At 42.8% G+C, this 24583-nt stretch overlaps 1 protein-coding gene across 6 annotated transcripts in view; it reads right to left on the reverse strand.

Annotated features, from left to right (window-relative positions):
• PTPN14 (protein tyrosine phosphatase non-receptor type 14) overlaps positions 1–24583 on the reverse strand; it is a 167511-nt gene that overhangs the window by 86661 nt on the left and 56267 nt on the right. For all 6 annotated transcript variants that reach the window (XM_027082974.1, XM_027082973.1, XM_027082976.1 and 3 more), the window contains 2 exons: positions 15521–15848; positions 1631–1800 (listed from right to left, as the gene is read on the reverse strand). In XM_027082974.1, coding sequence (XP_026938775.1) covers positions 1631–1800; positions 15521–15694 — 344 coding nt within the window. In that variant the 5' untranslated portion in view covers positions 15695–15848. The remainder of the gene's footprint in view (positions 1–1630; positions 1801–15520; positions 15849–24583) is intronic.

The following is a 24583-nucleotide window of genomic DNA, read 5'->3' on the forward strand; positions in this document are numbered from 1 at the left end:
TCAACTCCTTGAACTTCATTATTACCGGCCCTAATTTTGTGCTCTGGAGCTGACACAGAATTCCCTCCCCATGAGAGTCCAAAGGCAGCTACTGTACCCTTGCAAGTCTTCATTTTTCTGAGCTTAAACAAGCTTTTTTTTCTTTAACTTCATAAAGCACAATTTCTGAGTCCCTCACCATTTCAACTGCTCTTCCTGAACAGACCTTACAGAATAAATCTGTCTAGAGGAACACCACTTCATTTTTTTTTTTCTTACGGGCTGTACTTTTCCCAATATGCATTAATTTATAGTCCATGTTTCATCCTTGGCACTCATTCTCTTGCATTTAATGGTCCAAGAGCCATGAATCAGCAAGTATTTCTTATTTACCCTAATGCTGTGTTCCTAACACTGTGTAAAGTACTCAAGGATTCAAAAGCTGGAGGAAATCATCTTGCTTTGATTTGACTTGAGGAGATTTGAGGAGATAATTTCTTGGACAGAAAGGACTTAAATAAATGAAATCACTTGAAAACAGTGCACGATGGTACACAATCAAGTGCTTCAAATGAATGACACCTGAAAGACTGACATAGGTTTCCTGGGTCAGACTGTCGGCTCTCTCATGGCCTGTGTTTATAGAAATACCACCTATTTAACAATGATATGGGTTAAAAAAAGAAGAAGATGGACACTATCACCTTAAAATGTAAACAAAAATTTCAACTGCATCCTTATTTCAGAAATTTAAAATCTAAGAAATGACACATGGAATAATCAAGTAGAATACTGTTCCTTCTACCTGGGATGCCGCTGACATTGCTTCCCAAGCACTCTGAACGCCATGATCCAAGTAAAAGGCTTAAAGTAGAGGGTTTATGCGATTCCCTTCAGTACCGGAAATAACAGAATGATAAGGAGACACCCCCGCCACCTGCATATTTGAACGAACACCAACAAAAACGCACTCGTTTCATTCACAGAATCGCAGACTATCAGAACGTTTGGGACTCATTCAAATCCCTCACTTTACAGATGAGGGAAAAATATCACTTCAAAGATGGCACATGGTTTCTCTCCCAGGTAAAGTAGCCAATGAGCAGGAGGGCGGGGCTCATCCCCAGATCGCTCTGCCCTTGGCTTCCTGCCTCCTCGTATTCAACCCACGAAACCAGAACTCTTGCCCTCTCAGCGCTTTCCTCAACTCTACTCCCATCTTCAGTTACCTTCTCAATCCTCAAATCCAGAGTCTGACGATGCATTTTGGTTGGGGACATTTTGAGGGAAGGACTGGACCAAACGGTTTTAGGTGGTTAATTTTTCATGAAATCCTAGCATATTGATTTTACCCACAGTCTATGCTGCTAGACACAAAATTCTACGTGCTTCAGGGTCACTGCTACCTCACTAGCAGTATAGGGAGCCGCTGGGGTTAGCTACATGGATTCAAACAAAAATTCTAAAGCTGCAAAGCAACTGGTAAACAATTCCCAACTATGCCACCCTCTTCCCCCACCACACACACACACACACACACACACACACACACACACACACACCCCCTAAATCAACCAGCTCATCTACTTCATCTGAAGCCTCACAGTTAATCCACATCCTACTTGGAACACGGAGGAAAAAATGTACCTACCTTGTGGCCTCTTGCTGAAGCCACGACACATTTGGCACATAAAACATGACTCCAAAGAAAAGCAGAGGCTCATTAGCAAATTTGTCCAGATGTTTCTTCAGAGGTTTCTCCAGCTCCACCCATCGTGCTTGCTGGCTCTTGCTGAGAAACCAAAGGCCAAAGTAGTGCGTCTAGATAAAAGGATAAAACAGCGTCAGTTCATGGTTACAAGGGGCATCCTGAGACCACACAGGAAATAAGACTCCAGCACCTTACCTCCCCTTTGGTGCCTCAGCCAGTACACAAGGATCCGGCTTTTACTTTTGAACTTTGGGACACATGAAAAGAAACCACAGGTACCCAGTACTGTAATCTACCCTGAGTCTCCAGATGCAGTATTCCTACCCATTGCTGCTGTTTGTACATGTGGGCACTGATGCACCTATGCTAGGTAAGCAGGGGTGATGCAGAGTGGGGACAGTGTGGACTTATTCTAAGATCTCAAGGCTGACTTCCCTGTGCTAGTGAAGCGCAGGAGCAGAGGCAAACACAGCTCTCTCACCTGCTACAAAGTAACTGACTGTTCAACTCCAAAGAGGAAACCTTCTGCCAACGTTAAGCTTCAGCAGTGTAGATATTTTCATACAGTACCGGATTGGAACAGAAAATTGATTCACTGTTTAAGCTTTAATGAAGTACTTTTAAAAAACATCGGCCTCGACCACTTCATTATACATGAACTGCGGGGAATCTCTCCCCGGCATTAAGCAGGGAGAGCGGAAGTAGCCCCTCTTCACAGCTGCCACAGGAGCCCCTGGTGGCTGTTCTTGGCACATGATGGGGGGATTTGAGAGATGAGAGTGAGATTTTCACCCTTAGACTTGAAGCCTCAACCAGGTTAGTTTTGAACAACGTGCTAAATGATTAAAACAGGTACTTTTATGCATCCAATCCTGTCTTTACATTAATTCATGCTAGGATTTCAGGATTAGCACAACAGTCGCTAAAAAATAGATCACTGCTTTTGAAGAATTCTTTTATATTTCAATTATAGCCTAGAATGGTTTACAGCACACCTGGAAAGCCGCCTTCAAAGGAATCATTTCATTACAATGTTTAATTTCCAAAGGCATTTTTGCGCCGACCTTCCCACTCTAGCCGGCTGCCACCTCAACAATACTATAGATCAATCCCCATCACCACCCCACCAAAATCTGTAATCAAGTTTTGACTCTGACTTTACCAGAAAACCAGACACATCCTTCCCTACATAAAGCTGCAGACCCAAAATACTCTAAAGGATATTTTTAAACGGGTGTACTTTCAGATGGGACCAGTTCCTCCATGATTTTCCGAAGGGCAAGTCCATACCAGAAATCTATGCATTTCTTGAGCAACAAAATGCCAATGAACAGAGCCGAGGTTCTATTTCTATCAACTTAGACCAACTTGCTTGAGTGAATTCTGACCCTATTGTTCATTTCCCAGCTCCAGTGAGCCCATTGGTTGTTCCAATGGGACTGATGACGTAGGGGAAATGAAATGTGGCTGAACAGAAAGAAAATAGGCTTTGAAGTCAGTTTATCTCCCAGCTTTTACACTCTCTGTCTTGATAACTTTATACAAGTGATGGAGCCTCCGAGGGTCTCAGAGCTTTCTCATCTGTAAAATGGGGACAGTGATTACAACCATCACCCACAGGCTGTTAGGGGTGTAAATGAGATAATGCCTGTCCACGTGTGCGTGGCCCACATTAAGTAACTACTTCATAAACGGTGACTTCGGTTGCTGCTCCTATTATCACCATGATCATCATCCTCAGTGAGTGAAGGCAGGCAAGCCTCAAGAATCTTTGTCATCAGTGCTATTGGCATCTCTATCGACCACAGAATCAGAAAACAGAAGTTAAAAGACGCAGACGTAGAGAATGGTCTTGAGGACACAGGGAGGGGGAAGGGTAAGCTGGAACGAAGTGAGAGAGTGGCATGGACATATATTCACTACCAAATGTAAAATAGATAGCTAGTGGGAAGCAGCCGCATAGCACAGGGAGATCAGCTCAGTGCTTTGTGACCACCTAGAAGGGGTGGTATAGGGAGGGTGGGAGGGAGGGAGACGCAAGAGGGAGGAGATATGGGGATATATGTATATGTATAGCTGATTCACTTTGTTATACAGCGGAAACTAACAATACACTGTAAAGCAATTATACTCCAATAAAGATGTTAAAAAAGGAAAACAGAAGTTATCTAAAGATAAAGGAGAAAAAGCAAGCAAAAGCAGAAGCTGGAAGGCCTATAAATAACATAAAAATCTAAAAGGTATAAGAAAAAAAAAAATCACAAAGCAGTGCCTCCCCAAAGATTTTCTTTAGAGTCTCATTGTAGGTGTTCATGGGACACTGGAACATCACTCTGATGCTTTCCTAGGGGATCTATCATGTGGGCTTAGGCTAACCTTAAAATGAGGCAATCTGGGTACTTAATAAACCGTCTGAAAAGGGTCCAAGGCAGTTCTGCATTATACTGAATTCCTTCATGGAGCACAGCGCCATATGAGGGTATTCCACCATATTGTAGATGGCTAGTAATGAGTTTGCATATGATAAATGAGGTAATATATGTAAACAGTGACAGGCTATGTGATAATTATTTTAGTTGAAAAAGAGCCCTTTTATAAGCATAGGTGGAGAAAGGGAGGGCAAACTTTGCAATTGCTTAACAAGCCAACCATGATTTATTATCTTTCACTAAATGGAGTCTTCACATTTGGAGGTATGATTTTATGGTCCATACTTCATTCAAATTGTAACATTCACTCAAATTAGTAACACTCAAACTATAAAGGGTCCACAGTAACTGCATAAACATTCTACAATTGATTTTGAAAAAAAAAAAAGATTTAACTTTTACTTCTCCTATGCTTTGAAGGCCGGTATTTTAAATTTCCTTTTCTCATTCCCACCCAATCGTTAAACCAGAACTGATCTCCCCGCTCCAAAAAAAAAAAAAAACGCAATTTCCCTCATGGCGCAGTGGTTAAGAATCCGCCTGCCAATTCAGGGGACACGGGTTCGAGCCCTGGTCCGGGAAGATCCCACGTGCCACGGAGCAACTAAGCCCATGCACCACAACTACTGAGCCTGCGCTCTAAAGCCCGCAAGCCACAGCTACTGAGCCTGCGTGCCACAACTACTGAAGCCTGCATGCCTAGAGCCCGTGCTCCGCAACAAGAGAAGCCACCGCAATGAGAAGCCCACGCACCGCAATGAAGAGAAGCCCCAGCTCACTGCAACTAGAGAAAGCCCACGCACAGCAACGAAGACCCAACGCAGACAAAAATTAATTAATTAAAAAAAAAATACCCTGAGAAAGAATATTCCATGGAGTACACATACATGCATGCACAAAGATACATTCATGCACACGTGCACACACAGAAAAGGAAGATGATGAGGTACAAAAGAAATCATTGTATGATAATACTCTTGAGCCATAATTAACAGTACAGAATTCCAAATAACAAGGTAAACCACTTCCAATGCCAAAACCTAATCCATGGCGTAAGCTATTTTTGTTGCTGCAACACAGTCTTTTCCAGAGGACACAGGGTATTTCTGGGTGACTCACCATGCATTTATCCAATGAAACAATTATTTAACTATTCAAGAAATGGGGTTCCAATGCAGAGGCAGGTAATCTGGAGGACACAGTTTCTACATACTGCGGCCAGAATGACCTAGTTTTAGAAGTGCTGTATTGAGTTATTTAGGAGGAAGGAAAGTTCATTTATGAGATCCCCATCCGCACACTGTTTTGTGAAGCTCTGCCCCAAGTAACCTTCTCCATTCCCCCCCCTCCCCGCCCCCCGCTCTTCCCCTAGCCACATCCCTGCTCTGGAGTATTCAATGGAGGAGAAAGACCCTGTCTCAAAGTTCTTACCCTGTTCTGTTCAAGTTCACACGGCAACACATTTATTCAGCCATGTCTACAAAATTCATCACAGGAAATGGAATCAGAACCTAACCACTCACTTAAACTAACATGTGCACCAATCAACTTCCTGTGTGTCAGCCAAAGGGCCATTACTCCCATCAAGCCCAGCTGAGACCACACCAGGCCTGTTCATAAGCGACTTGCCAATTTCAACTCCAGCTGAATTCTGAAAGCTGAGCTTCACTGCTAAACGCTGCCAGATGGTTGAAGGAAATGTGGTGGATTCCAGATAGAAATGGTAGAAAGGCTACCTCCTCCATGACCAAAAGGATTCCACCATATTGCCCAAGAAAATGCCTGAGACACTTGTTTGGTTTATCTCCAAAGCACCAAACATAAACCAGGTCCATCTAATCCTCAGGATACCTCTGTGTGAGCTCTAAATCCCATTTTATTTCTCTAGTTTTCTTTAGAAAACAGCTCTGGTGCCATGAATTCTGCAATGAGTTCATTGCAATAAGAAAAGACAGGGCTTCCCTGGTGGTGCAGTGGTTAGAAATCCGCCTGTCAATGCAGAGGACACGGGTTCGAGCCCTGCTCCGGGAAGATCCCACATGCCGCAGAGCAACTAAGCCCGTGCGCCACAACTACTGAGCCTGCGCTCCAGAGCCCGCGAGCCACAACTACTGAAGCCCGCGCTTAGAGCCCATGCTCCACAACAGGAGAAGCCCCTGCTCGCTGCAACCAGAGAAAGCCGCGCGCAGCAACAAAGACCCAACTCAGCCCAAAATAAATAAATAAATAAATTTATTAAAAAAAGAACAGAAAAGACAGAAGAACCGGTTCCCAGGGAAAGGAACCACATCTCTGAATCAATTGCTAAAAATGCAAAAATGCATTATTAAAAAAATAATGTAAGAAGAGCCACATAAATTGTCATTTTCATATGAGTAGTTCCCTGGTTTATTTGGTTTGGAGTTTTGCATTTTAACAGGGAAGGATAAATGTATGTGAGCCCTCAAAAATAGGCTAGTTTCTTCAGTGGCAGATTGGCATGTGAATCCTTCAGTGTCATAATAAGAGCCCTCTTCCGGTATCATGAAAAGATTGTAGTAAATAAGGCCTTTAAAAACAGTTTGGGATGTTTTTGATTGATTTCTTCATTTATTTGTAAATATGGTGTTATCCCCCATGGTAGCTATTAATAGGGAAAGATATTTTTTGAGGGTCTTGTTTTTCTAGTTTGATGACAATGACACAGCTTTAATGCTAACTATTTATAAGGGTTACAGACACAGTCTTGGCAATTACTAGGGATTAAATCCACGATCTTATCTCAAGCATTCTGAAGAGTTAATCATCCAGAAGCAAAAGTTTAAAATACTTTCCATTAGGTTGTAATAGGGTCCCTGTCGTAGCCAGTATATTTCAGTTGTAAATTAAGAAACAAAGAGGTTGAAACACCTTCACATAAAATATATAGGAATTACATACAAGCATTCAAACTTTCACGGAGGCATGGAAAATACTCCAAGAGGTGACTAGACACAGACTCTGAAAACAGCACTTCACGCAATTACATTCCAAATGCTTTGGAAAATAAACCACCATACATCAGTTGGATAACTGCAGAAAACAACTTGTGTGCAATCAACCTCTGCTCTGGATAGTCTGGCATTTCTATAACTGGCACGTCTATAATTAACAACTGCACCACCTTCATTTTCCTAGTCAATCTTTTCATAAAAGTACAGGAAAAGAAACTGCAGAGTAACACAGACCCAAGAGGCAAATCTCATAGCCAAGAAAATTCACTCTTCTGAGGCTGCACGACTCACTCGGAATATACAAAAAGATGAAGACCAGGGGATTACTTCACCTACAATCTCTGTATCTAGAAAATAGACACTGGTACCAATTTACCTTACAGAATTGACATTAAGCTAGTAAGATTTCACATCATAATCTTTACAGAGACAAAAAGCAATGCAAAACTCAGAACTTTCCCCAGCAGAGGACTCTTCAATCAGTTCTTAATTATGGTTGATTATTTTAGTCCTCTGCAAATACAAACATATATAGATATGCTTAAGCTAGCTACAAAATACAGCAAATTCCACTATTATCTGACAGGGCCAGGGAATGAAGTGTTCGAGTACTCCCATTATCACAGATAAATTTCCAATTCCCAAAAGATTAACATAAAATCAAGCCATAGAAATGTCCTTAATGTAGGTTAGCTTTACTCTGATGAAAGCAAATGCATGTTAAGATTCTGTACCTTTGTAAGCTCTAGCCATTATGAAAAGAGCAAAATGTGAGACATTTCTACCATAGCTGATAGCTCTGGATAAATCAGCTTTCAGTAAAGATGAAAATATAAATTTGCAAAAGAAAAGGGGAATAACTTAGAGGATAATCACCAACGCTATGAAATAGTTATGGATTTTTTTTAGGCTCCTTTAAAAACCAGGGCTCTTAGTTTAGCCTTAGAAGAGGCCCAAGAGTTATCAAATTTATTCTTCCCCAAAGTGCTGAATTTCCTAATAAAACAACAGTTCTCTACCTTGAATAGAGTATAGCCATGAAAAGTATTCTTACGTACCTGTGTAAAATTATTTATCCCTCCTCCATTTATTATTTTTTAATTAAAAGTAGAGCCACGATTATCCCTAAAGGAAATAATTCTAGCATATTTTTATGTTTTATTGGAATTCTTTATATTCCTTATTATTATTAACATGGCCTCCTTGCTTTTCTTAGAACAGCGGTGTTTAGAAGAAATATAATGTGAGCCAGATATTTTTTTAAATGTGACCTGAATTTTTTAAAATTATTATGCTAACACTACTTCGTTTTATTTATTTACTTACTTACTTACTTACTTATTATTTTGACTGTGCCGGGGCTTTTTTGTGGCATGTGGGATCTTTGCTGCAGCATGCATGCAGACTTCTTAGCTGCAGCCTGCGGACTCAGTTGCAGCATGTAGGCTTCTTAGTTGCAGCCTGCAGACTCTTAGTTGCGGCATGTAAACTCTTAGTTGTGGCATACAAACGGGATCTAGTTCCCTGACCAGGGACTGAACCTGGGGCCCCTGCATTGGGAACATGGAGTCTTACCCACTGGACCACCAGGGAAGTCCCCGAGCCACATATGTAATTTAAAATTTTCTAGTAGCTACATTTAAAAAGTACAAAGAAGTAAAATTAATTTTAATGAAGTCTGTTTAAAGAAGTAAAATTAACTTTAATAAATTTTACTTAAAATGGTATAGGGACTTTCCTGGTGGCACAGTGGTTAAGAATCCACCTGCCAATGCAGGGGATACGGGTTCGAGCCCTGGTCTGGGAAGATCCCACATGTCACGGAGCAACTAAGTCCATGCGCCACAACTACTGAGCCTGCACCCTGGAGCTCACGAGCCATAACTACTGAGCCCACGTGCTACAACTACTGAAGCCCGCATGCCTAGAGCCCGTGCTCCGCAACAAGAGAAGCCACCGCAATGAGAAGCCTGTGCATTGCAACGAAGAATAGCTCCCGCTCGCCGCAACTAGAGAAAGCCCACATGTAGCAAAGAAGGCCCAATGCAGCCAGAAATAAATAAATTAAAAAAGAAAATAAAATGGTATATTCAAAATATTATGCTTTCAACATGTAACTATTATAAAAATGACTGAGATATATTAACTTTTTTTCATACTAGGTCTTCAAAATCCGCTGTGTCTGTTATACTTACTGCACATTTCAGTTCAAGCTAGCCACGCTTCAAGTGCTCGATAGCCACATGTAGCCAAGGGCTATCCTACTGGGCAGCACAATCTGAAATTAATAACTGTTCAAGGAACTGAAAGATTCTGGCTCAGTGGAAGATCATAGCTTCTAATGATCAAAGCCATCTAAAAATGGAATGAGCAGACTTACAAAAGGGTGAGAGCCCAGACTCTGGAGGAACTGTAGGGGGTCTAGACAGCCTGAGTGGTATCTTATTTTTTTTTTTTAACTTTCTATTTTATATTGGAGTATAGTTGATTAACAATGTCGTGTTGGTGTCCGGTGTACAGCAAAGTGATTCAGGTATACATATACATGTGTCTATTCTTTTTCAAATTCTTTTCCCATTTAGGTTGTTACATATTATTGAGCTGTGCTATACAGTAGGTCCTTGTTGGTTACCCATTTTAAATATAGCAGTATGTATATGTCAATCCCAAACTCCCTAACTATCCCTTCCCCCGACCCCATAACCATAAGTTCTGTTCTCTAAGTCTGTGAGTTTGTTTCTGTTTTGTAAAGAAGTTCATTTGTATCATTTCTTTTCTTTTTTTTTTTAAATTTTTGGCTGCGTTGGGGTCTTTGTTGCTGCGTGCGCCGGCTTTCTCTAGTTGCAGCGAGTGGAGGCCACTCTTCTTTGCAGTGCACAGGCTTCTCATTGCAGTGGCTTCTTTTGTTGCAGAGCACGGGCTCTAGGCGTGTGGGCTTCAGTAGTTGTGGCTCATGGGCTCTAGAGCGCAGGCTCAGTAGTTGTGGTGCACGGGCTTAGTTGCTCCATGGCATGTGGGATCTTCCTGGAGCAGGGCTCAAACCCGTGTCCCCTGCATTGGCAGGCAGATTCTTAACCACTGCACTACCAGGGAAGTCCCTGTATCATTTCTTTTTAGAGTCCGCATATAACATACTATATTTCTCTTTCTCTGTCTGACCTGAGTAGTGTTTTGCAGAGGAGACCGCCATATTAAGTGCTTCCTATGTGCCCAGCACTGAGATACGGTGGCAACTTTGCAAAAACTAACTCATTTAATCCTCCCAACAACTTACGGAGGCTGCTACTATTACCATCTTCATTCACAGATGAGAAAACAGAGGCACAAGGTGGTTAAGTAACTATTCAAGATCACACAGCAAATCAGTGGCAGAGCCAGGATTCAAACTCGGACAGTTTGGTCCGAACTCTCATTCCTAGCCACTAAACTCTGCTGTTTCTCCATGTATTTATTTTTTAAAGATAAGGTTAGTCATAAGGCAACATTGTTTTAGCTATTTCTCTCGTAATCTAGGGCAATGATTTTTTAAGCCATGTTGGGGTGTGTGTGGGAAGGGCACAAGGAGATGGGGCTCCAGATACCCTATCCACCCCCTCAGCAAACAGAGCAGCTCCATTTTACATACTGAAGTTCCACCTAAGATTTCATTTGGGGAAGAGGAAATCCATTGATCCAAACACATTGTAACTATATTATCAGAATTCTAATTTTCTAAGCCTCCTGTATCTCCCGAGCCTCTTCCTTTAAATAGAGTTCCCAGCCAGAAACTCATACCTGATTTTTTTTCCGAACTTATTTAAAACAATTAAAAATTTTTTTTCTTAAGGGGTTCACGTTATTTCCTCTTGCCAAGTTCTTGTTATGCCCACCTAATTAGCATCTCTGTTCCTCCTGTCACCCAATCCCCATTGTTTTTCGGCTATTTGGTTCTTTTCTTAAAACTCAAGGTGATCATGTCATGCTTCACCTTGAAATCTTTTTACGGCTTTCCATCTCCAGGCAGTGTTTTATTACCCAAACGATTCGAAGAGTATTTACTAGAAGGCTAAATTAATTGTGAAACACTGAGCTCAAACATTTATTTTTTTAACTGCAGAACTTATGAGAGTGTTTCCCAAAGCATCTTACCACATCCCCTTTCTCTGCCACTACACATCCCTGGGAATTAGAATGGTGGAGTCAGTCTACCTGAATTGGAGCCAGTCCAGTGACTACACTGTGGTCTCCCCATCCATAAAATGGGGACAGCAAGAGTAGTCACCTGACAGACTTGTTAGAAAAATTAAATGAGATGATCTATGAAAGGCGCTCAGCAAAACAGGTGGTACATTAAAAGGTGGTGATTATTTTAATTATTTTTGTGACACATTTTAGAAACAATGTTCTACCGGATCTAGTTAAAACTCCTTAGCCAGGTACATCAAACCCTTCAAAAGCAGACTCCACCTACCTACCCACACTCTTATCCTCCCCTCCATGACCCCTACACACACACACACACACACACACACACACACAAATCTGTGCAAACTGCACTCTGCCCTTCCCTGAAAACTCCATGTTCTTTCCTGTTTCTGTACCTCGGCACAGGCTGTTCTCTTTGTTTTGTTTCTTGTTTTTCCTATTCTCCCAACTCCAGGGTTTCTGGGAGCAGGGACCCTGGCATATTCTGCTTCCCCAGGGGATGACTGTTCCTGCTAACTAAGCCAGGCCTGGGCACTCTGGATGCCATATGAAATGGCAGCACAGCTGTGTATTCAAACCAAATTTGACCCTGAAAACGTTTAGCATTATCAGTTCAGGGATTTCTGAGCACGATCCACCTGTTCCCTTTGCTTGGCCCTTGCAATAAACCTTTCTTTGCTCCAAACGTGGACGTTTCGGTTTGTTTGGCCTCACTGTGCATCGAGCACATGAACCTGCATTCAGTAACAGGAGGATAAAGTCATACAGGACACGGTCAAATACTAGCAGAGAGTCAACTGAGACCTCTGGTGACCCAAGGTGACTCAGGGTGACATTTCATTCTGTTGGTAGAGGAATATGTGTTTAACGCTGAAACATGTATACTTTTCAATTCATGTTTGCATATAACATTTGTTTAAGAAATCAGTTTATTACATTAAAAAAAGAGTTTACCATATGGATACACGTCATTATGTTTGTCAAAATCCACAAAATGTACACCACCAAGAGTGAACCCTAACCTACACTATGGACTTAGAGCATATGATGTGTTAATGTGGGTTCATTGACTGTACAAATGGACCACTCTGGTGCGGGGTGTCGACAGTGGGGTTGCCTGGTGGGGAGGGGACAGGAGGTATAAGGGACTCTCTGTGCTTTCCACTCAGTTTTGCTATAAACCTAAAACTGCCTCAAAAAATACAATTTTTTTTTTTTTTTTGGCCGCACCGTGCAGCTTATGGGATCTTAGTTCCCCAACCAGGGATGGAGCCTGTGTCCTGCAATGGAAGCATGGAGTCCTAAGCACTGGACTGCCAGGGAATTCCCTACAATCTATTTTTAAGTTATCTAATAAAACATAAATTGTAATTAACATAGATCAAAAATTAAATCAAAATTAGTTTTCCTTTCCTAATATAAATCTACCGTCAAGTTTAGGGCACACCTAAACTACAGAACACTTCTAACGGCAACGCCAAAAATTCACCACACTCTACTTTCCAACACTTCATAAAGACTAAACAATTCATTGTATCTTAGAGGAACTTTTTCTTTCTTCTCTAAAGCACCATCAGCCCTATTTGAAAAATGACCCACATCCAAAGTCAAGTGAGTGTGGCAGACCCTGTGTTCACACCCTCCCCTCTGCTCTTGGGCGGGGCATGCATTCCTCCTTGAGGTGTGTCTGGGCAAACGAAGAACAAAGTATTACATTGCTCTGTCTCATCCTTCGATTCAAGAGGACTTTCTATAGGACTGTTTCACAAAAGGCCAATACCTTCAATGTGATCTGTCACAGAATGAAAGCATAAAACCAAAAGAGAAAGTGATGTGTTCTAATGTGGATGCACCTGTTTAGAGCATGTCAAAATAAAGCCGACATTAAACGCAAACCCCATCTTAGCATTAGAAGATCAATCACCCTGCCACACGCGTTGACGGTAGAATCTGGACTTCGCTGCTTTGTCCTTTGTGACGACCCAGTTGTGGGATAATCCAGGGTTGACCTTTGCCCTCTCACTGAGAGAAACAATACTCTGCTGGAACTTAATTATTATTATCATACACATCTCCAGACGCCCCTCACTTTGCACCTTACACTCTGGCTTTACCTGGTGATTCACAGAGATGCCTTCTCCCCATGCCCAGAATGACCTGCCTTCTTTTCCACCTACTGACCTCCTGGGCATCCTTCAAGTCCCTGTTCAAAATGCGAGGGCTCTGTTCATATTTCACTGAGGCTTCCTCTCCCCTAGCTAGGGCTGCGGTGTTCAGTGGAGCAGGCCGTGCACTGCACAACTCTAAGGAGAGCCACTGCCTTTCAGGCCAGCCCCTGCATTGCATTTAGTGTGGATCACATTCAGTCTTAGCTGGTTTTTACATGCTGGATTCCTCTATTAGTCTGTGCATATCTTGAAGGAAAAATTACAACTTATTTATCTTAGTTTCACCAAGTCCCCAAACAGTATCTGGAACGTTGCGGTTGTTCAGTATTTTCTTTAACGAAAAAATGTTTTTCAAAACTCTCAAACTGGAACAATTATACATTATTAGACACAGCCCTATGCATTTGCCATACTATATCTCTTCTAATATTTACAACAGCCCTGTAAGGTAAGTCAGGTGAGTATCACTATTCCCATTTTATTGCTGAGAAAACTGATTTCCAGAGAAGTTCAATAACTTTTCCAAGGTTACCTAGTAAGTGACAGAACCATAACTTGACTCAAGTTTAAGACTCCAAAGCCTGCACTTATAACTACTTAACCACATACTATACTGCTTCTAATGCATGCAAAGAATATTTAGTTGTTCTCATTTAAGTTACTGGGAATATTCAAAAGTAAAACCACTGCATATATTTTCAAATGATCTATAATGAAAATTTTTATGAGAATATAGACCAGCCTCTTGACCAACTGACGACAGCATTAAGGTTTTTCCTTTATGCCGATACACACACATATGTTTAAATATGTGCACCCTAATGTGCTACCAAGAAGAGCCAACTATCAACCAGCAAGGTCAGAACGTTTCACATGTTTATTGTGCCAGCTACCAAGCTACATATACCTGTTGGGCAGGACAGTCTCCTCCGCAGGAAGATAAATGTCAAAGGAAGGCCTGAACACTGAAACCAAAGTATAAACACGAAGACCAGTAGGAAACAGAAGTGCTCAGGTGAAACCGTCCCCCAGAGGATAAGAGGCAGCCTGTGGAAGATGCCAAGCGGAGAGGAAGACCTTCCTTGACCCCAACTCCTTTGTGCAAATGGAAGGAGGGTGGATCCTGAGAGGTGAGCAAAGAGATCAAATAAGATCACTTTCAATAGGGACCGCTCCCCTCTTCTGCATCACCCTGAGAACTGGGCAATGGTGTCACAGGGCCCAGGACAATCACAGAGCTCTTCCTTGCCCTCGGGAAGGCTTGACTCTCAGGGGTCTGCCGTCATTTCGGCACTGGCAACCTTTCAACCACACCCCCTTACCTACCAGCCCATACGCCACATGCGATATGCTCCCAAGACACAAATGCTTGAGGGGGTTTCTCTCAAAAGTCCCTTGTCCTAAATGTCTGTAAGACTGAAAAAAAAAAAGCAGGGCTTGCTGGTTACAAAGGGCACGTTGCCCTAAGAATCTCTTCTAAAGAGAGATAACGTGACTGTCTTAATGGTGAACCCTGGGTTTGCTTAAAGCCCAAAGAAAACAAGGTCATGAGGAATCTTAAAAGGAACAAAACCCCCATTTTACAAGCTCCCACAAAAAAAGCCTCGCTGGTCATGCTCACTTTAAATGCTCTTTCTTTTCTTCCCTCTTTTCGCTCTTTGAAGAGGAAAATATGGAAACAAACAAAAAAGCAGCTGCATCCACCGCTTATGTGGTTTTCTCCTTGATATGCAGCCGGAATGCCAAAACCCCAGCTACCCACTTGATTGTTTTTAAAGAGGGTAAATGGTTTTGGGGAGGAGAGTCTCATTACGACCTCCTCATGGGCTGAAAGCAAAGGGGTGCTGCCACCCCCAGCCCGTGCCCCGTGCAAACTCTAGGGGGTGTCCCTGCTTCTCACAACATCAGAGCAGGTGTCTGCATCCACTGAAAGGTGTTAAGATCTAGGCCACGCTAAGAATAACAGGATGCTTCGAAACCAGGCTGAGGCTGAAAAGCCTGGCAGGTGCCAAGAGAAGGTGGCTGGTCCCTGGGGTTGAGCTCCGGCGCATCCACCCACCACGCTTGCACCCTTACCTCCCGCAGCTCCAGCCTCTGGGCCACCGCCTCCAGGCACTCCTGCCCCGTGCTCTCCACAGACAGCGTGCACTCGATAACGTTGCTGTCCAACAGGCGGATGCGGGTGACAAAGCAGTTCTTGCTCAGGACGTTGTAGCGCCGGGTCCGGCGGAGCTTCAGGCCGAAAGGCATGGCTCTGTGGCCCTCGGATGCTGCCCTCCTGTCCTGACGCCCACGCCCCTGAGACGGCCTTAGCAGCTTCGTGACTGGGCGATGACACTAGCACCCGTGCTCCTCCAAGTGCGGAAGAAGGCGTCCATGCCCGGCGTGGCGCTCTGGAGGGTCGCTGCAAACAGAAAAGCAGCAGCAAGGTCATCACCTGGAAGGGAAGCTCCAGGCGGCACATATTCCACACACACAAGCATATGCCCCTGATAGATGAATGTCCAGATTCAAGAGCCAGCAGACTCTGTTGCTCCCAAGCGCCTTGGTCTAACCCCTGCACTTGACCTTACCTTACAAGGGTGATATGATAAGATCCACTTTATGGCTAGAGTAACTGACGCTCAGAGCGATTAAAAGAACTCAACTAAGAATGCACACGGCAAAGCCTGCATTCACACCAGTGTCTATGTGACTTCGATTCACATGTTTTTTTTCATCGTACAAGCCTGTCTGCTCAAGAAAGCAGGAGTAGAATTTGAACTTTTTTTTTTAATTTCTAAATATATTATATCATTTCAGCCTCATTAACAACCCTCTGGGTGTCGATTGTACGATCCCTATTCTAGAGATGAAAAAAGTGGGGTTCAATGATTTAAGCAATTCCCTGATCCTGAACTTAAAATCTTATCTTATTCCTCACTCTTTGTAACACTGCCTCTTTACTTCCATTAACATTATTTCCGTTTATTTTAATTTTTTTTTTTTTGCGATACGCGGGCCTCTCACTCTTGCGGCCTCTCCCGCTGTGGAGCACAGGCTCCGGACGCGCAGGCCCAGCGGCCACGGCTCACGGGCCCAGCCGCTCCGCGGCATGTGGGATCTTCCCGGACCGGGGCACGTCCCCCGCATCGGCAGGCGGACTCCCAACCACTGTGCCACCAGGGAAGCCCTTATTTTAATATTTATACTTATTTTCTTATTTACTTTATTACTGGATGATAGAAAATGGAGTGAATATGCATTTAATTATTAACTAATTATAAATTAGTAATTAATGATTAACTACTCAGCAACTTTCTTTTTTCAAAAAAAATTAATACATGAATTTTTTAATGCACTTAAAATCACAACTCTATCCTTTTTTCACCAGATATTTAGACAGATGTGGGGAACCACCCTACAATCATTTTGTTCCTTAACAGAATTCTTGATGCAAAAGCCCATCACCAAATTACAGATAATTTAACTTACTAATAACAAGATTTACTGACACCCGGATGTCCCACCAAATGGCAGCGATGACATTACTGCCGTGGACAACACGAGAACAAAATAACAACAGTAAAAGCGGCTTTACCATTCCGCCCTGTGCCAGCAATTCTCTCACTGGGAGGCTCGTTAAACTTATCTTCCAAAGAAGCCAGAAACGTCCACACGGTCTCTCTGTTCAACTTTCTGTTCTCCATGAAGTGCAAGGGACTATCTCTCGCTCATATGATTGTTCTGTTAATTTGATTCCCTAAGTCAGGCAGCCTTTATGCCCTTTATCCACAGAATTACCTCTGAGCGCCCTGACACTTGGATAGACAAACAGGAATAATTACTTGTAGGCATTCTTGCATTCATAAGTTAAATGGCTTCAATATTTAGAAATCACTCCTTGTCAGTACCCCCCGGCCTCACAGAGGTTGTCAGGACACAATCCTACAACACAGTAAAACACACTCCTGAGACTCCCTCGGCCATTCTTTGATGCCTGCCCTCGGCACATTCCTTAGCGTGACAGGTACGTGTTTTATGATGGCTTAAAATACTAGAGACTTGGGCTTGGTAAAATAGATTAACATTTCTAAATCACTTTATGTTGGCAGAGTATCATGTTTACCTGCAAGGTAGGCCAACCTGATGATCTCCTGGTATCTGCAGAAAAAAATATGGAGGGACCCACCCAGAAAAGAAAAACAAAAGAGTATCAGAATTTAAATACAGAGTCCTTAAGAGTTTACTACTCCCACATTCCATCAACTTGCTAAAACACAGGGCAGAAGACACCAAGATTCAACTCCTATATTAGCTAGAGAGCCTCAAAGACAGAAAAATATTTGCTCTGTGGGCACAAGTCACATTTCTCATCCTGGGCCGGGCACTTTACATTCGGGTGTGTCTCGCCTTGAACACCTAGGAAGGAATGTGGCTGGCTTGGTGCACTTTTATCCCAGGCACCACTAAACACAATCTCAGCTACATATTTGACATGACACAATCCACAATGCAGTTAGTGAGATAAAAGTAAACTGCACAACAATGTGTACAGATGATCAGTTTTTATAAGAAATAAATAAATGGGAAAAAATATATAACTTCACCAAAATGACTGTTATCTCAGGGCTACATGGTGATGGTATCAAATGGAACTCTTATTTTATATTTCATACATAGTCATCCCTCTGTATCCGCAGTGGGATTGGTTCCAGGATCCCAGCAGATACCAAAATTCGAGGATGCTCATGTCTCTTATATAAAATGGCATAGTGTTTGCAAAGAACCTATCTCGTATACTTTAGTTCATCTCTAGATTACTTATAATACCTAATACAATGTAAATGCTATGTAAATAGTTGGCCAGCTTGGCAAATTCAAGGTTTGCTTTTTGGAACTTTGTGGAATTTTGTTTTAAAAAATATTTTCAGTCCAAGGTTGGTTGAATCCGCAGATGCAGAACCTGTGGATACAAAGGGCCAACTGTATTTCTGAATTGTTCTAACATTTTACAATTGCCTTATTTTTGTAAATTAAGATTCTTTTAAAATATATTAGCTACAGAAAATATCAGGTGCAACATCTGACAATCTGGCAACACATCTCCTAGAAAATACCTATTATAGGTTTAAAGAACTTTTAAAATCTTCAATTTGCAAGACACTTGCCAGGTAAAGTGTCAACAAAAAGGTTATAAGAAAACTGGTCTGGTCCCTCTAAAAGTCAGTGTCCCGAAACAAGAGCTGAACAGGAGGGATTGGAGGCAGGTTGGTCTAGAGTAAGAGAAATTCCAGAGTTATAAAAGCAAAATGCAATGTGTGAGCCTTAAGCAAACCCAGGTTGGAAAAAAATAGTTATCAAACACATGAGACCATCAGGGAAATCTGAAATAGAGAGTAGAAATGAGATGATACGAACATATGCTGGTTAATTTTCTTCTGTTTTTAATAGTGGAATTGTGGTTACGTAGGAGAATGGCTTTAGGAGATGCCAGTGGATATATTTAGGGGTAAAAAGACACTCACGTGACGAGAGGAGGGAGAACTGCAATTGAGCTGAGCGGTTCTCTCTAAGAGCCAAAGTTTAATTTCAGGGAACAGAACATTCACAAATCTTGGTGTGAGAACTGGATTCACCCAGAGAGGCCTGGAGTGAGTGCCCAGTTACTAATCCTCAGTTTACTCATCTGGAAAGATAACCTCTGCCTCAGTCTACTCATCTGGAAAGATAACCCCTACCCCAAGTTTGTGAGGAGTTAATGAGAAAATGTTTCCGGGGTGCGCTCAGTAAGTGTGGGCGTGTTCCCTTCCTATGCCCCTCACAGTGAGCTGGGTTTGCTCAAAGGATAGCAGAGCAGGTGTGAAAAGGACTTGAGTACCCTGCCACCTACCGTGGACAAAGCCTTTTCAATAGAAAAAAGGCAAAACAAAGAATATAGAGTTTAACATGAAACAATGACAATTCCACAGGGAAACTTGACCAAGTGTAAAACGAACCATGGACTCTCCCAGAACTGCTACCTTGTCATTCCCCCAACTGACATCTGGAGCAGAAAGGAACTGGTCATTCGACGAAATGTCCCATTATGAGCCCATTCTCAGTGGGTTAGAAGACTGTAGCCTTCTCCTTAATCCCTTATCTCAGTCAATAACGTGTATAGTGTCTGGTGTCATCAACTGGCTTTTTGGGGTTTTTTTTTTTGGTAGAAGATTGATTCTAAACTGCCTTTGGGGGACTTCCCTGGAGGTCCAGTGGTTAAGATTCCATGCTCCCAATGCAGGGGGCCTGGGTTCAATCCCTGGTCAGGGAACTAAGAGCCCGCAAGCCGCAGCTAAAGATCCCACATGCCGCAACATTTAATTAACATTTAATTAAAACTAAATAAATAAATAAACTGCCTTCGGTCCTATAATCCACTAGGCTGTGTCTCTACAGCTGCTAGCGTATCCCAGTCTCTCTCACTGAAGAATCGCCCATAGGTGTCTTGGTTCCCAATCAGAATCCTGAAGGGAAAGATCTGTGTCAGATTCTCTGTCAGATTCAGTTCTGTGGTCTCCTGTGACCCTAAAGTGGAGTTTTGTACATGGCAGAGAGCTAAATAAATATTTGTTATTACAATGAAAGAAAGAGTGAATCCTAAAAATAGTTGAGATTTTGAAACCAAGGTAGGACAGGGGCCTCCAGGTGACCCCAGTGAAACTTGAGGAATCTGAAGCCTCAGATAGGACTGACTTGGAGGCGCTTAAGAGAGGCTTAAAACTGTGGAGAAATGGGATGAGAAGTTATTCAGCTCACTGGTGCTTTTTGGGGACAAAATTTTACCCAGATTTTGAAAAGAACATTCCCACCACCCAAGTTTCCCTTCTCCAGACCTTAATGTGCCTTGTCCTGGGGGTGGTCTCGAAGACTGGAGAGATGCCATATCCCCTGGAAGTTCTGTGAGAAAACTACAGAACTACCGATTGGATAGTATTCTAGTGTGCCCATGACTGCCGAAAGCAATTCGTTGGGATATTTGCTGGGTAAACACCACACTTAAAGGCCTTTTATGGAATAGGCAACAGTGACAGAAAGCTTCAAAGTCACTTCTAAAACCCTCTCCTGACTAGCCCGTCAGATTCCCCAAACCTCTAATATGTATATATCCATCTTTGACTATCAGCTGTGAATTTCCAGTACCCTGTACTCTTCTTTTTCCTAAACATATCAACGAAAACTCTGCAAGTTGAAAACACAAAGCAAAGACAGCTTTCTCATAATACAGAAAAAAGTGTTTGGCTGATTTAATAAATCTTTAAATAAGCTGGGTTAAAAGTAGAGAGATCTTTCATAATGTCAACCAAATACAGCTTAATCTTCTTTATTGATTTACCTGTAGTCTTTAGAAAAATGAAAGACAGAAATTAAAACCCAAACCTTCAAGATGGTCATCACACTTTCTCTTGATTTCCCATGCTATATCACACATACTTGACTTTTTTTTTCTCCTAAATGTGAGTTCTGAAATCACTAGCAGAAGCTAACTGCTGTTCAGCTGCATTCTTTATTTACCAACAGCCTCTGGGATTTTTCCAGTATTCCATATTATTACAACTCCCAAGCACACCTCACAGAACTATGTAACCCTGGTCTGGGTGTGAGAAAGGAAAAATTGATGTAACTAGCCCATCCTGTGTATAAACCTGCATAAGGCACAGCTTAGTTTTGAAAAATACTATGCCATTGTCCTTTTCCTAAGGAGAGTTTTAAGAAAGGATAGGGCTAGAGGGGATGAAAATGTCTTCTCTGATTCTCCCTTTAAAGAATAGCAGACAGGAAGTTCATTTTGTCCGGTGAAAAATCAGACTATTAGTTTCTACTATAAATTTGATATATACCCATATATCAAATTATTTTTAGCCAAGTAAAAGTTTTGTGCAAGGTCTAAAACACAAATTTCTAACTTTTAGTTGCTAAATAACTACAACAACAAAAACAGAATGGTCACCTTTTAAAATCCCTTCATTTCTCTCCTACTAACTCACTCTCAAACGTTCAACGGTGAGATGGAGAAAAATGTGTCCCAAAACACATTTTCCAACATTCCCAGGCACTAACCATGTGGTTGACCTTTCAAGCCTTTCTTAAGCTGTATTTAAGGTGAGAAGAAAGATGCCTGCTATAGAACCCCATCACAGGGATACCTCACCTACATGAAAGGTATCTACACGGCAACATCTATGTAGAATATCACTGAAAATCAGGAAATGGAGCCCAAACTGCCTTTGAGCGTTCATATATCACAAAGCCCTTAAGTCCAACAACATACACTTTTGCTTGGGGAAACAAAAAAACACCCTCATAGTTCATTCACTGTAACCTTACAGACCTTGCTTCTTAGCCCTCAGCAGATTTTAGATAAGGAAAAGCACCTTGACAGGGCACAAAATTGGCAATGAGAGAGGTGACAGGTAAACTGTAAAAATAAGCCCTCCACAGCATGGAAAGCTGTACGGAAAACACCCTGTAGTAAATGGGAACGATTAAATAACATCCAGCGGACTCCGGTTAAGAAGGCAGAAAATGAATATATATATATATGTTTTTGTTTTTGTTTTTGCCGTACACGGGCCTCTCACTGTTGTGGCCTCTCCCATTGTGGAGCACAGGCTCCGGACGCGCAGGCTCAGAGGCCATGGCTCACGGGCCCAGCCGCTCCGCAGCATGTGGGATCTTCCCCGACCGGGGCACGAACCCGTGTCCCCTGCATCGGCAGGCGGACTCTCAACCACTGCGCCACCAGGGAAGCCCTGAATATATTTTTAAACAGTCCCATTCATGGCGGTTAAGAAGGCAGAAAATGAATATATTTTTAAACAGTCCCATTCATGGTGGTTAAGAATAACAAGAAAAAAAATGTTTCTTGAGAGGTAAAGCTTCCATCACCTGGAATCACTTTTTTCCCTAAGCAAGTGGTTCCCTATCTTTTATTCCTGCTCTAACACTCAGAAGCAAACCAGTTTCAAGAACTGGTTGCAAGAACTGCCATTTTTAACTGGGGGAGAGGGAAGGGAGGGGGAGAGAGGAGGGGAGGGCAGAGAAAAGGGAGAAAGGAGGGGAATGGAGGGAGGAGAGGCCTCCAGAAGGCAACTCTGGGAAAACACGGAGTTGAAAAAGCCCCCCAGGTAAATGTTTCAAAAAATCATTTCCCCACCCCCTGCTTTCTGAGGTTTCTAGAGAGACATGATCTTCCCACAAAAAGGACCTTAAAATGTGAAATTTTCCATTTTTCACGTTACTGAAAACTTTAAGGCGTTGAAAGTACATCTTGAATATAATACGTCGTCAGGATTTGCTTAAAAGGAACGCGGTGGGGAAACTGTGCGCGCAGTGGTGGAGGGGGTTTGGTTACAGATGACGCAGTGCTGGCCATGAGTTGACAGCTGTTGAGGGTGGGAGCCAGGTATGTCAGGGCTCATACCACTCTCTACAGTTTTGTGTGTGCTTGAAATTTTCTGTATTTAAAAGTTGGCAGGTTTTTTTTTTTGTTTGGTTGGGGGTTTTTTGTTTGTTTTTTTAATAAAGAAGTATTTCTTAAATGGTACTTTGTAAAGTAACCTGGTATAACAGTGCCCACTCTGCAGAGGTGTTTTACAGAAAAAAGGGGTCAGGTTTTTCCCTCTACCCTAAATCCCTCTTGCCCTTCCAAAATAAAACTTGTATTTAACTAGATCAAATTGAGAGTGGGAGTTTTTAATTTCATTTTTAGAAGATGACAGGAAAAGTTTTGTAGGTAAAGTGACAAGTTGGATAGAATACAGAGAACCATCAATCCGACCTAAGAGAAGGGATTCTTCTCTGTCCAACTTGCATAATCACCTGTATCAAAATACCTGACTCGGGCTTACTCCTCAAATGAGCTTTCTCTGTTTATTCATGCCAGGAATGCTTTGTCCTAAGAGACTCCACCCTTCTTTGGGAGACCGTTGAATCTGCAACTCTCAATTCCAGTTCCTTCTTCTGTCAGTGTCTACACCCATGGTGATGTGTGTCCTGGAATGTCAGAGCTAATCACAGCCCGGAACCAGAACAGGAGATTCCTGCATGTGTCAGAACCCCAGGAAGGCAACAAGGGGCACCTCCATGTTTAAAGGGGATACACGATGCCGGGGTACCCTGCTGAGCTTTATCTCCAAAAGCCCTATGAGATGGCTGTTCCTAATACCCCATTTCACAGACTAGGGCATCGAGGCTGGAGAGGTTAAGAACTTGCCCAAGAAGTTGCTAGGTACTAATGACACTATCTGACCCGCCACGTTCTTATTCAATGAACCATTCTAATAATATCCAGAAAGTGGGTTGGAAACCATGACCTGGTGATATAAAAATAACAACGACAAAAGCAAGCCACCACATTCTATAAGGAAGACTGCGACACGGCATCTGCAGTCTGCCTCTGCGCGCCCACAGTGGACTTGACTCAGCGACGGTGGAGATGGATCCTGAGGCAGGTGACCCATCTTCAGCCCTAGGATGTCATATCCAGAGGGCACGGCAGAAGAATCAGGGTCCTGTTCAGGTCACACCACCGCCACCCCCAATGCCTCTTACCTAGACAGCTTTCCTGCTACAGTCCTGGTCTGTGGTCTGTGCCGCCCAGTGTGGGTAATCCTAGCAGGTCACACACAACCTCTTCAAAAACCAATTTCAGAAACAATCGCAAGAGCAGCCGGAGAGGTTTTTCCAGCCAGGTCAAAGGACTCACTTGTCAAAACAAAAGAAACTGGCTGAAGGTAAACACACCTTCAACTTGTTTCACCCTCCTCTGGGATTTGTGCCCTGAGGGCACAAAGCCCATGAAGAGAGGGGCTCTTCGTGAGAGGCTGCTGCAAGTGACGTCCCTCCGCCAAGTTTCCACACCTCCCTTTCCTCCGCTTCCTTCCTGCCCTGAGTTCCCTCGACTTCCCTCACAAGTCCAGGGCTTTCGGATGGGAGGACTCATCTGTGTCACTTCCTCTCCAAACATAAGCGGGGGCCAAAGCATCTCTGCCAGTTCTCTCCCCCTGGGTCTGTGCATCCAGTGCCCGGCTTCCCTGGGGGCGCTGTCTTGTTCCTGGGTTTCTCCAGCCCCACCAGTGAGCCTCTCCCCGATGTGGAGTAATTTCCACGCACAAGCCA

This window comes from Aethalodelphis obliquidens, unplaced genomic scaffold, assembly GCF_003676395.1.
Source record: "Aethalodelphis obliquidens isolate GAN/ISIS:26980383/991018 unplaced genomic scaffold, ASM367639v1 scaffold48, whole genome shotgun sequence".
NCBI lineage: Eukaryota > Metazoa > Chordata > Mammalia > Artiodactyla > Delphinidae > Aethalodelphis > Aethalodelphis obliquidens.